Raw genomic sequence first — 13813 nt, forward strand, 5'->3', positions numbered from 1 at the left:
GGTCACATGTCCATTGGGTTGAAACAAAGTCTGGAGTTGTACATTCTGTTCTGGCTGAACGGATATGTGACCACTGCAGCTAATCACTAGCAAAAGTGGTAATGGGTTGATTTCTGAAGCTAATGACTGGTTGCAGTCAGAAATGAGTGAGCGCATATCGTGTAATCAGACCATCTCGGGCATACTTGAAAAATTTGTTCCGAGTTCGTGTGGCTGCATGATTTGCGGCTGTTAGACAGCCGCAACACATGTGGAGATTGCCTGTTAGGTAATCACTGCATGTGCTCCGGCTGTCTAACAGCTGTGAAATATGCAGCCACGGGAAATCGATCATATTACTTGAGCAGACCCTAGATACTCTGATAACACCCGAGCATGCTTGGGTAACACATACAGTATCTGAGCAGGCTCGCTCATCACTAGTTACATGCCCAACTAGACCACCTAGCGAACCACCTCCTACTGACTGGCATCTTAGCTTCCTCTTTTGATTAATTGGTCTTGGACAAACTAATCCATACATGGCGTTGGGCCAGGCCGGCTGATCAGAAGACGAACTGGGATGAAAGCAAGTAGGAGGCAGCTCCCAGGGCTTCCGTCTGGCAACCACAGAATACTCATGTGGCCACTGGACCAGGGGGTCCTTGGAACCAATTCACTCATATTTCATGAACCCAGCAAAAAAAAATTTGATGGAAACCCCAATTGTCATTCAACTCTGGAGGACCCGCTTTCATTTTAACCTCAAACTGTCTGCTTTTTGGTGTCCGGTACACTGGCCAGGAGAGCAGGGAGTCAACACTGAATAACACGGCAGGGCTTCATGTCGTGTAGGGTCTATACAAACATTACGGGTTGGAGGGCTGGTAATTAATCACACTTGCTTTTTTCCCATAACCTCCGTGAGGCTCCTGGAGAAAGTTGGGACCTTTTGGAATCTGGGACATTGGCGAATCTCTGGAGAGCCACCAAAACCTTCTGGCTTTCTTTTAGTAGTCCAAAAATATATTCAGTGGGGCAGAAAATGATGGCTCTGGATATCTGCGTGCTGCACTCCGACCACATTTTTTTCTTATATTTGCGAAGTATCTTATTCATAAAAGATTTGGGCATGTGTAATGTCTGAAAGAGGTGGGATTATCCAAGCTCAACCTAAGAGTGGGTGTTCTCTGCCAATTTGGTTCTTCCTGGGTTGGGACAGAGGGAAGGTGGAGCTATGTCCCTATTTTACCAAAGCAGATGTTGGCAAGTATGGAATATTTTTTTTTATGACGGAAGTAATGAAAATCTGTGTTCTGTGCTGGAGAATATATTGATGCTGAAAAGTATTGGGGGCAAACTAAATAAAGTAAAAAAATATAAATAATAAAAAAAAAGTAAAATTTTCATAAAATGCATTTTCCCATCATCTGCCGTTGTTCCCCATCCCATACCCTGCTCGCGAATATAAGAAACTCATTTCACAAAGTTTAAATAGAACAGACTTGACCTTGGTCGGCAAACAGACTGCGAGAGGCCATAATGCAGGTCGTAGAAAAAGGGGCAGAATGTTCTATATTGAATGACAGCTCAGTGCTCGTATGAGGCCCGGACAGTTATTTTCATATCTCCAGGTCTCGCAGTCTTTATTGCGTTATTTTTTTGAGATTTCGAGAAACGTTACGTTAAGGGAACTGACTATTAAATATTTGTGTGTGGGTTTTCCGTCTAATTAGAAATGTGTGAAGGCATTATTTGCTTCCAGCTCAAGACGAAACAAACAGACAAACACCCAAACAGGACCCGGCTGTCACCTCGGTAATTCTGTGTGGACGTCTGGATGGAGCCCTGGCACGATCAAGGGAAAGCCACATATTTCCTGGCTGCTCACTAAATGGATTTTCTGCTATTTAAAGCATAATATCAACATGCTACAATTTTACTACACAGAACACCTCAAAAATGAATTCTAGCAGTGCCATGGAGGAAGTCAGCACCCTCCTGTACAGAGCGCTCCCCAAAGTCTTCTCTCTGTGCCCTGCCTAGAACAACTATTATAGTTCCCCACCTAAAGCCTCCTGTAGAGACAATACAGCCATACAGCGCACTCCCTGCCTAAGTCTCCTGTACAGCCATACAGTGCACTCCCTGCCTAAAGTCTCCTGTAGGGACAATACTGCCATACAGTGCACTCCCTGCCTAAGTCTCCTGTATAAACAATACAGCCATACAGTGCACTCCCTGCCTAAAGCCTCCTGTAGGGACAATACTGCCATACAGTGCACTCCCTGCCTAAGTCTCCTGTACAGCCATACAGTGCACTCCCTGCCTAAAGCCTCCTGTACAGCCATACAGCGCACTCCCTGTCTAAAGCCTACTGAGACAATACAGCCATACAGTGCACTCCCTGCCTAAAGCCTCCTGAGACAATACAGCCATACAGTGCACTCCCTGCCTAAGTCTCCTGTATAAACAATACAGCCATACAGTGCACTCCCTGCCTAAGTCTCCTGTACAGCCATACTGTGCATTCCCTGCCTAAAGCCTCCTGTAGAGACAATACAGCCATACAGTGCACTCCCTGCCTAAGTGTCCTGTATAAACAATACAGCTATACAGTACACTCCCTGCCTAAGTCTCCTGTACAGCCATACAGCGCACTCCCTGCCTAAAGCCTCCTGTAGAGACAGTACAGCCATACAGTGCACTCCCTGCCTAAAGCCTCCTGTAGAGACAATACAGCCATACAGTGCACTCCCTGCCTAAGTCTCCTGTATAAACAATAGAGCTATACAGTGCACTCCCTGCCTAAGTCTCCTGTACAGCCATACAGTGCACTCCCTGCCTAAAGCCTCCTGTAGAGACAATACAGCCATACAGTGCACTCCCTGCCTAAGTCTCATGTACAGCCATACTGTGCACTCCCTGCTTAAAGCCTCCTGTAGAGACAATACAGCCATAAAGTGCACTCCCTGCCTAAAGACTCCTGTAGAGACAATACAGCCATACAGTGCACTCCCTGCCTTAAGTCTCCTGTATAGACAATACAGCCATACAGTGCACTCCCTGCCTAAAGTCTCCTGTAGAGACAATACAGCCATACAATGCACTCCCTGCCTAAGTCTCCTGTACTGACATACTGTGCACCCCCTGCCTAAAGCCTCCTGTAGAGACAATACAGCCATACAGTGCACTCCCTGCCTAAAGTCTCCTGTAGAGACAATACAGCCATACAATGCACTCCCTGCCTAAGTCTCCTGTACAGCCATACAGTGCACTCCCTGCCTAAAGCCTCCTGTACAGCCATACAGCGCACTCCCTGTCTAAAGCCTACTAAGACAATACAGCCATACAGTGCACTCCCTGCCTAAAGACTCCTGTAGAGACAATACAGCCATACAGTGCACTCCCTGCCTAAGTCTCCTGTATAGACAATACAGCCATACAGTGCACTCCCTGCCTAAAGTCTCCTGTAGAGACAATACAGCCATACAGTGCACTCCCTGCCTAAGTCTCCTGTACAGCCATACAGTGCACTCCCTGCCTAAAGTCTCCTGTAGGGACAATACTGCCATACAGTGCACTCCCTGCCTAAGTCTCCTGTATAAACAATACAGCCATACAGTGCATTCCCTGCCTAAAGCCTCCTGTAGGGACAATACTGCCATACAGTGCACTCCCTGCCTAAGTCTCCTGTACAGCCATACAGTGCACTCCCTGCCTAAAGCCTCCTGTACAGCCATACAGTGCACTCCCTGCCTAAAGCCTCCTGTAGAGACATTACAGCCATGCAGTGCACTCCCTGCCTAAAGACTCATGTACAGCCATACAGTGCACTCCCTGCCTAAGTCTCTTGTATAAACAATACAGCCATACAGTGCACTCCCTGCCTAAAGCCTCCTGTAGGGACAATACTGCCATACAGTGCACTCCCTGCCTAAAGACTCATGCATAGTCATACAGTGCACTCCCTGCTTAAAGCCTTCTGTAAATACAGCGCACTCCCTGCCGTAAGCCTCGTATAGAGCCAGTACAGCTATACACTGCACTCCCTTGCCTAAAGCTTCCTGTATAGACAATACAGCCATACAGTGCACTCTTTGCCTAAAGCCTTCTGTAAATATAGTGCACTCCCTGCCTAAAGTCTAATGTAGAACCATACAGACAAGCAGTGCACTCCCTGCCTTAAGTCTCCTGCAGATATACACTACACTCCCTGCCTAAAGCCTCCTGTACAGCTATACAGTGCACTCCCTGCCGTAAGCCTCCTATAGAGCCAGTACAGACATACAGTGCACTCCCTGCCTAATTCTCCTGTATAGACAATACAGCCATACAGTGCACTCCCTGCCTAAGTCTCCTGTATAGACAATACAGCCATACAGTGCACTCCCTGCCTAAAGACTCCTGTATAGTCATACAGTGCACTCCCTGCTTAAAGCCTTCTGTAAATACAGTGCACTCCCTGCCTAAAGACTCCTGTACAGTCATACAGTGCACTCCCTGCTTAAAGCCTTCTGTAAATACAGTGTACTCTGTGCCGTAAGCCTACTGTATAGCCAGTAGAGCATAACAGTGCACTCCCAGCCTTAAGCCTCCTGTACATTCATACAGTGCATGCCTTGCCTAAACCCTCCTGTGCGACCATGCAGTGCACTCCCTGCCCAAATCCTCCTGTAAATACATTGCATTCCCTGCCTAAAGCCTCCTTTATAACAAGTACAGAGAATGCCCTAAATAAAGCCTCCTACACACTGTAAACCTTACCTAGCACTTCTTATATTATGTCCTCCCTTCATTCGATTTCCAAGCTAAAAACCTCCTGCACTGTGCATTTCTGTACATCCATAGAGTGTACCCCATGCCTAACGCCTCCTGTTCATTGTCAGCCTTGTCTAAAACACCCTGTACAATGTGCTCTCTGCCTAAAATTTCACAGATTCCTGGCCTAAAGCCTATTGTTTAGCAAATTTCTTGTATACGCTGTAATCCTTGCCTCAAATTTCCAATATAATGTCCTCCTTGCCTAGAATATGTTACTAGACTGAAACTTCAAGTGTGGTGTTTGATACTGACCTTTGCAAGTCTTCTGATCTGGCTGCAAGGTGAAGCCAACAGGGCAACTACATCGGACTCCTGTTGCCGTATCCTTGCAGGTACGGTCACAGCCTCCATTGTTCACAGCGCACGTTTCTAGAGGTAGAAGAGAATGAGTGATACTTTGATCCACGTCTTCGTCTGATGCTCCAGCTCATAACATATATACTTCTGTCACATGTTAACAAGAGACATGCAAGTTCCTCGTTGCAACGTTCTTTAGATGCCCTCAAAAAGCACAAAGACAGAAGGGGAAGGGGAAGAAGCGACTTCAGGCTGCATTACAATCCGTGTAATGGTACCCAATATATGGGGAACATGAGCCAGAGATATCATCATTAAAGGGCCGAACACTTAGGAAGCACCATTACAAGGAAAATTCTAAACATGCAACTCTATACTTTGAGAGGTCCATACACGGACTAGGTCCACAACAAGGGTTATGGGACATGATACATTACAGCTGTTGCTTACCAAAGAGTTCCATCAGGAAAGAATTGGAAACCTTAAAAAAAAAAGCTCTCATTCCACCCATCCATCATCAAGCACTGGTCAACAGACATGGCTTCCACCACAAACCAATCACTACTATGCATCCAACTCTCAAAGTCAGCGTACATCCACCACATTGACTGTCTTACTGCTAACGCTTGGTTTCTGGATAAAGGTTTGTATCCTCTTCCCTATCTGTCTACCAAACTGTCCCAGAAAAAAAAAAATTGGTGGGGGTTTTTGGTGATCACTAGCTTCAGGAAAATTGGCAAACATTTACGAAGGCTCTTATCGCTGTTATGTTTAACGGAAACCTGCTCAAAAGTCTTAGAAGAAAGGAATCCAAGATCTATAAGTTGAGTTGACAGAGTCATACTTAAACATAAAATGGTGAATGCTTCTTTTAGGCCTTAGGTAGTCCAGGTCTGGACTACTTTGAGCCTTGTTTGCCTTTCTCCAATAATCTTGGACCTGGATTTTTGAAGGTCTACATGATACAAACCATCATTGAATTCACTTTACCAGAAACAGAGAGCATGGGTAACCCCTAAAGGTTGAGAATTAGTTCCATCTAAATCCAACTTTAAGACCAGAGGTAGAACTTCAATGACGTTCCCATAGGAGAGAATAAAGTTGCATTTAGACGGGCCAACATCCAACTAGATTATCAACCCATTGAGAATAGATATCATGATCTTAGAGGTCCAATTGCTGCTGCTCATTAATCTTGGAAAGGTTATAAGACCATTTTCAAGCAATTGGGAGTCCATCATTCTACAGTGAGAAATATTATTCACAAGATTATTTACATTCAGTACAACTTGCTGTCTTTGAACTCCTCTGTATACCAAAGTATCCAAGAGCAAAATGTGAAGCCAGCAAGCCAAAGGTTAAAGCTTGGCAAAAACTGGGTCGTGCAACAGGACAATGATCCCAAGCACACCAGGAAATCTACATCTGAACATCTAAAAAAGAAAAGTATCAGGGTGTTGCAATAGCACCATCCAGAATGCAACCCAAGAAGTGCTGAGACTGGACGTTAAGAGTGCTATGCAAAAACGAATGCCCACAAACCTCAACTGGCATGTAAGGAATGTCACTCGCCACAAGGAGAGAAGTTACCCCTTACACTCTAGTCCCTCAGATAAATGAGATATTATGCTTTGCACTGATGAGGGGAAAAAGTCAGAAACATCTGTCTGAAAACTGAGATTTTGGTTTGGCTTTTATCCTTAGGCATGGGGCAAGGCTCATTAAAGGGTCAAAATTGACTAATAGGTTTGCTACTTCCAACAGTTAGTACTAGAGTTCAAATCCTCTTCATCTTTCAAGTGGCAAACTGAACATATGACTCAATGAACTTAAGCAACTTTGTAAAGAAAAGTGAGCCAAAATACCACCTGATTGATGTGTGAGCCTGTTAATGTCATGCAGAAAATGATACTTCACGTCATAGCATATGGAAAATCATGCCAATATATGATAAATGTCTGAGATTGGAAATACTCTAGGCTACTTAGGTAGTTAGCCCGTGATGACTGGAAAGCACGGGAATTCCAATCAGAACTTAACTTGAACCTGATAGTTGATTCATGCCGTCTGAACCATGGGCAGCAAGAATCAGAGATATTGGTTTTACTCTGAAATGTTGCAGAGTTTTAGAGAAGACATTCTTTGAAAACCTGGCTGGGGACTATGCTTCTCAGATGACTAGTCCAAGAGGTCAGTTCCCCAGTGGCTTCTTACCATCCTGCTCCACTAGACTTACAGGTGTCTCCTTATACACACATAGGGAGAAACCTGTCAGTCTAAGGGAGCAGGGTGGGAAGAACCTGTCCGGTCTCTTGGATCAGTCACTCGAGAAACCTAATCCCGGACTGGCTTTTCAAAGTATGTTTTCTCTGAAATACTACAGCATTTCAGGAAAACCCTTCCTACCCAAGTAACACAATTTTTACAATAATGTAAGGAATTCCCCAGTATTTCTCCAAAAATGGGTGGAATTTTCATTGGCTGGTCATCCCCCAGAAAAGTGAAAGCCTTCTGTTGTACAAAATGACTTTGAATAGATTCTGGCAGAAGGGCTCACAAACCTGTCTTAAGAGCTAGAGATGCACATTTGGCTTATCACGGAAGGGGAAATCTCAACCACTCATTTAACCCTTAACTTCTCCAAGAGGCCAAAGGCGAATAACAAAGTGTCTGCAAAAATATATCTGATCCTATTTCATAGACACATGGTTGAACATGTCTTGGGCAGGAAAATTCCCATTCCTGGACAGTGTCCAGAAAGTGGAAGAGACACAACAGACTTACTTTCCCATGTCATGGCTGACTGGTTGTATGGGCCAAGGGTCAGTTACTTAGCACAAATAGTCTGAAAGAGGCCATGTTTTGTGTTTCACTTCACAGGGATTAAGCAAACTACAAGGAGAAAAAAAATGTTCACCATCTTGAGACTTGGTGCATAAATATTGCTTGTATTTGAAAACCACTGAAATAAAGATCTGTAGAAAAATAAATATCGGGAGGCCAAAAGTAGAATATCAGGGTATGAAATATAAGGTAAATTGGAATATTACTCTAGTTTAATTATTAAGCATACGTGCATTATAAAATGAAATCTAATAGGGTGGAAAATATCCTGGAATTAAGTCCATTACTCCATCAGAATTGGGCTATTCCCAGCGCTGAACTGGGCTCCAAAATAAATGCGATTGTCGCAAATAGCCGAGCGCTTTCCATTGTAACAGGGCATTTCAGAGGCTGGCACTTAAAATTAGTGTGGGTCAAGGCTTCAGTTCCCCAGTGATCAGCAAGTTAAAACCTATACCGTGGCTGGATAATAACTCAAAAAGATGGGAATAAAACCTTTAAAGGGAACCTGCCACCCCCAAAATCGAAGATGAGCTAAGCCCACCAGCATCAGGGGCTTATCTACAGCATTCTGGAATGCTGTAGATAAGCCCCCCACTGATGTATCCTGAAAGATGAGAAAAAGAGGTTAGATTATACTCACCCAGGGGCGGTCCCGCTGCGGTCTGGTCCGATGGGTGTCACGGTCCGGTTCGGGGCCTACCATCTTTTTACGATGACGTCTTCTTGTATTCACGCTGTGGCTCCGGCGCAGGCGTACTTTGTCTGCCCTGTTGAGGGCAGAGCAAAGTACTGCAGTGTGCAGGCGCCGGAAAGGTCAGAGAGGCCCGGCACCTGCACACTGCAGTACTTTGCTCTGCCCTCAACAGGGCAACGTACGCCTGTGCTGAGCCGCAGCGTGACAAGAAGAGGACGTCATCCTTTGAAGATAGGAGGCCCCGGACCGCGACACCCATCGGATCGGCCCGCCCACCCAGGTGAGTATAATCTAACCTCTTTTTCTCATCTTTCAGGATACATCAGTGGGGGGCTTATCTACAGCATTCCAGAATGCTGATAACTGATGCTGGAGGTTTTAAGGAACAGCCATGGGCTCCACAAAGGCCCCATGGCTGTCCTTTGGAAATTCTGCTAGAATATTCCTTTTTTACAATAACTTTAAAAAGGTCTATTAAAGTGTTCAGAGAACATTGTAAAATAAAGGTTGAATTGAATTTTTGTACATTCTTAATTTTTTATATCAAATAAACTAAAAAATCAATAATAAGGCATTTAAAAGGGTCAATATTATATTTAGAGCTTGACTGATATTGATTTTCAGAAGTGGGTACTACTAATGGGAGCCATTACACTACCTAGGTATGTCAGAAAACTTTTCCTACTGACTTGACAAGAGAAAACTGGTGTTATTTTCTAGTTTTCTCCCAACCTATGTTCTGTGTTCAGTCGTCAAAGCTATTTATTTAAGAAGCTAGGGTGCTCCATTAACAGTTCCTTAAAGTAGATTTCCAGCTTAGGTAGAGGTATCAACAAAGAGTCTAAGGTAATCATAAGTACATCTATAGTTTCTTATCAACTTGTTCTGATATGCTACTGTGTATAAGCACAAGCTCACCAAGGACTAATCTGAGAAATGGTTGCATTTAATTACAGAAAGGTTAGAATGACTATAAACTAAAGCTGCAGGGCTATGAAAAAAATAGTAAGATTAACTGGTAAAAAAAAAATACACCTTTAAATAAGCCTTAAAATAGAGAACCTGGAGGTTTACTTTTAACATAACCCTATTGCATACAGTGGCATGTTAAAGTTTGGGCACCCCTGGTCAAGATTACTGTTATTGTGAAAAGTTATGAAAGTTGAAGATTAAATGATCTCTAAAAAGCCTAAAGATGAAATTTATTGTGTATTTTAAGTAAAAAAATATGTACAGTACAGACCAAAACTTTGGACACACCTTCTCATTTAAAGATTTTTCTGTATTTTCATGACTATGAAAATTGTACATTCACACTGAAGGCATCAAAACTATGAATTAACACATGTGGAATTATATACTTAACAAAAAAGTGTGAAACAACTGAAATTATGTCTTATATTCTAGGTTCTTCAAAGTAGCCACCTTTTGCTTTGATGACTGCTTTGCACACTCTTGGCATTCTCTTAATGAGCTTCAAGAGGTAGTCACCGGGAATGGTCTTCCAACAATCTTGAAGGAGTTCCCAGAGATGCTTAGCACTTGTTGGCCCTTTTGCCTTCACTCTGCGGTCCAGCTCACCCCAAACCATCTCAATTGGGTTCAGGTCTGGTGACTGTGGAGGCCAGGTCATCTGGTGTAGCACCCCATCACTCTCCATCTTGATCAAATAGCCCTTACACAGCCTGGAGGTGTGTTTGGGGTCATTGTCTTGTTGAAAAATAAAAAATTTAAAACTGACGGCATACTGAACCAGCATGGCTACCACAGCATCTTGCAGCGGCATGCTATTCCACCCGGTTTGCGTTTAGTTGGACCATCATTTATGTTTCAACAGGAAAATGACCCCAAACACACCTCCAGGCTGTGTAAGGGCTATTTGACCAAGGAGAGTGATGGGGTGCTATGCCAGATGACCTGGCCTCCACAGTCACCAGACCTGAACCCAATCGAGATGGTTTGGGGTGAGCTGGACCGCAGAGTGAAGGCAAAAGGGCCAACAAGTGCTAAGCATCTCTGGGAACTCCTTCAAGATTGTTGGAAGACCATTCCCAGTGACTACCTCTTGAAGCTCAGCAAGAGAATGCCAAGAGTGTGCAAAGCAGTCATCAAAGTAAAAGGTGGCTACTTTGAAGAACCTAGAATATAAGACATAATTTCAGTTGTTTCACACTTTTTTGGTAAGTATATAATTCCACGTGTTAATTCATAGTTTTGATGCCTTCAGTGTGAATGTACAATTTTTATAGACATGAAAATACAGAAAAATCTTTAAATGAGAAGGTGTGTCCAAACTTTTGGTCTGTACTGTATATATTTTCATATTTTACATTTTAAAAATTACAAAAAATAAAAATGGGCCAATGCAAAAGTTTATGTACCCTGCAAGATTAGTGCCTAGTAGCACCCCATTTTGAAAGCATCACAGCTTGTAAATGTTTTTTTGTAGCCAGGCAAGAGTCTTTCAATTCTTGTTTGAGGGATTTTCATCCATTCTTCCTTCGAAAATTCTTCCAGTTCTGTGAGATTCCTTAGTCGTCTTGCATCCTCTACTATTTTGCGGTCTAGCCACAGATTTTCAATGATGTTCGGATCAGGGGACTGTGAGGGCCATTGTAAAACCTTCAGCTTGCGCCTTTTGAGGTTGTCTATTGTGGATCTTGACATGTGTTTAGGATCATTATCCATTTGTAGAAGCCATCCTCTTTTCAACTTCAGCTTTTATTTTTTACATATGGGGTTATGTTTGCATCAAGAATTTGTTAAAATTATATTGAATCCATTTTTCCCTCTACCTATGAAATGTTCGCTATGCCACTGTCTGCAACACAACCCCAAAGCACGATTGGTTCCCAATGGTTGGAGAGAGCTTCTTTTCCTGAAATTCTGTGTTATTTTTTTCTTCATATATACCTATGATCATTGTGGCCAAAGAGTTCTATTTTAGCCTCATTGGTCCATAGGACTTGTTTCCAAAATGCATCAGGCTTGTTTAGCATACTTCTGGTGCAGACGTATGGTATGGACGCAGAAGAGGTTTTCTTCTGATGACTCTTCCATGTAGGTGTCTCTGAACAGTAGATCAATGTAGCACAACTCCAGAGTTTGCTAAATCATTCTGAAGGTCTTTTGCAGTTAAGTGGGGGTTCTAATTTACCTCTCTAACAATCCTACAAGTAGCTCTCACTGAAATTTTACTTGGTCTTCCAGACCTTATCTTGACCTCCACTGTACTTGTTAACTGCCATTTCTTAATTACATTTCTAACTGAGGAAAGGGCAACTTGAAAATACTTTGCTACTTTCTTATAGCCTTCTCCTGCTTTGTGGGCCTCCACCATTTTCATTTTCAGAGTGCTATGCTGCTTAGAAGAACCGATGACTGCTGTTTTTTGGCACAAGGTTGGAGGAGGCTGGGTTTTTATAAAGCTGGGAAACTTGTATTACCTGCCCTTTCCTAACGAAGATAGTTAACAAGCCATAGCCCTAACAGGCTAATATATATTTTGCCTAAAATGCAAAGGAAATATGTCATCTTTAACTTTAGGCCTTTTAGAGATCATTTAATATTCAATTTACTGTTCACAATAACAGTAATTTTGGCCAGGGTTGCCCAAACATTTACAAGCCACTGTACTTGCCAATTTTTCAAAATGTCTTTACAGGATAATTTTTTTCATAACACCCCTTTTTATATGTTACGCTACTTTCACACAACAGTTTTTCCACCCATTACTTTACAGGACTTTGTAGAAGGCTTTTGAGGCATCCAAAAGACTTGCAAGCCCCTCTTGAAACGTGGGAAATATCCTTTTGTCAAGGAGCCTCCTGGACATTCAAGAAGAGTTAGCAAGTATTCCTTTATATGCTCAGATAAATGGGACTTTTGGTGCCCATATTAGTGCAGAACTGAACAGACAATACAAAACCCACCTGAATCTTGATACAAAAAGTACTCGGTCATCTTTGTCAGTCCTATAAACAAGGAATGAAGCAGAAGTGAGCATGTGTGGCCATTGGTCCATTCAAGCACAGAGGAACCCTGTTCTTGTGATGGTGTGGGTCCAAGCGATGGGACCACAAGTGATCAGATACTTATCACCTAACCTTAGGATAGGAAATGAGGGGTAGTCCTACAAGTACAACTTTATAAATGCCATCAATATGGTCCTTTCATCAAATATCTGTATGTACTCTGAATGACTGGAAGACTCAAAAAGTTGACTACGGCGGCAATTTTCAAGTAGGAGATGCAGCTCTGAAGCACGTAATAGAGAAATGGTCTGTAGACTAAAACCTAGTCCTTTAATTTTAATAATCTATTCCCCACAGCCACTAAACCCTACAGAAGAGAACTTATATGACCCTAGGGTTGTATGATTAGCTAAGTGCCGTTAAGTAGGACCATGGAAGGTCCAGGTTTTACAATAGTATGACAGCAGTAGTCTAAGAATATACTACATGTGCAGCCCAGCCACAAATTTCTGCAAATTGACATGAAGCATTTTCCAGAAGTCTTCAGTTACAAGTATAGGTGCAAGACTACAACCAGCAGGACTTGCCTATAAACCCGTAAAAGCATACAAAGCATAGTAAATCAACATTCATAGACATTTTGGAGTACGTAAATACTTAAACATGGTGTTAGACCAGTGTGTTTTGCTGCCACCAGGGCTACAAATGACGAGTGCGTGAACCTAAGGAGGTTGCACGTCGTTCTTTCAGTAGTGGGAGTTGAAAAGATCTCATAAATAGTGAAAGTCGCAGGAATTTAAAAAGGTCAAGGGGGGTCAAAGGTTATATTTTGAAAATGCAAAGATAAGCAAACTTCCTTGTTTTCTCCAGAAATTCACTGCACAGAAAATTTATCAGATCACTTCCCAGGATACGATTGCTTGGTCCAGGGAGCACGGAGTTAGTTAACCTGACCTCATTTTCCACTCGATGTACAATGGTTCTGTGAACCACTTCCTAAAGGCCTGGCGTAAATCTAACTGGAATGAAAAAAAACAAATTGTGATATATTTTTAGGTGGTTTCCAAAAATTCAACATGCACTTTATCAAAAAATCTAATAAATTGCATCAAAGCTTCTTTTCACTCATCTCTATTGAAAAGGCAAAAGCTCGAGCCAAAAACCACTTGTTCTAATCATTAAAATAAGTTTATGCAGC

General features: G+C 42.7%; 1 protein-coding gene across 6 annotated transcripts in view; it reads right to left on the reverse strand.

Moving 5' to 3' along the window:
• SCUBE1 (signal peptide, CUB domain and EGF like domain containing 1) overlaps positions 1 to 13813 on the reverse strand; it is a 215359-nt gene that overhangs the window by 43946 nt on the left and 157600 nt on the right. For all 6 annotated transcript variants that reach the window (XM_077266573.1, XM_077266575.1, XM_077266571.1 and 3 more), the window contains one exon: positions 5056 to 5172. In XM_077266573.1, coding sequence (XP_077122688.1) covers positions 5056 to 5172 — 117 coding nt within the window. The remainder of the gene's footprint in view (positions 1 to 5055; positions 5173 to 13813) is intronic.

Source organism: Ranitomeya variabilis, chromosome 5 (assembly GCF_051348905.1).
Source record: "Ranitomeya variabilis isolate aRanVar5 chromosome 5, aRanVar5.hap1, whole genome shotgun sequence".
NCBI lineage: Eukaryota > Metazoa > Chordata > Amphibia > Anura > Dendrobatidae > Ranitomeya > Ranitomeya variabilis.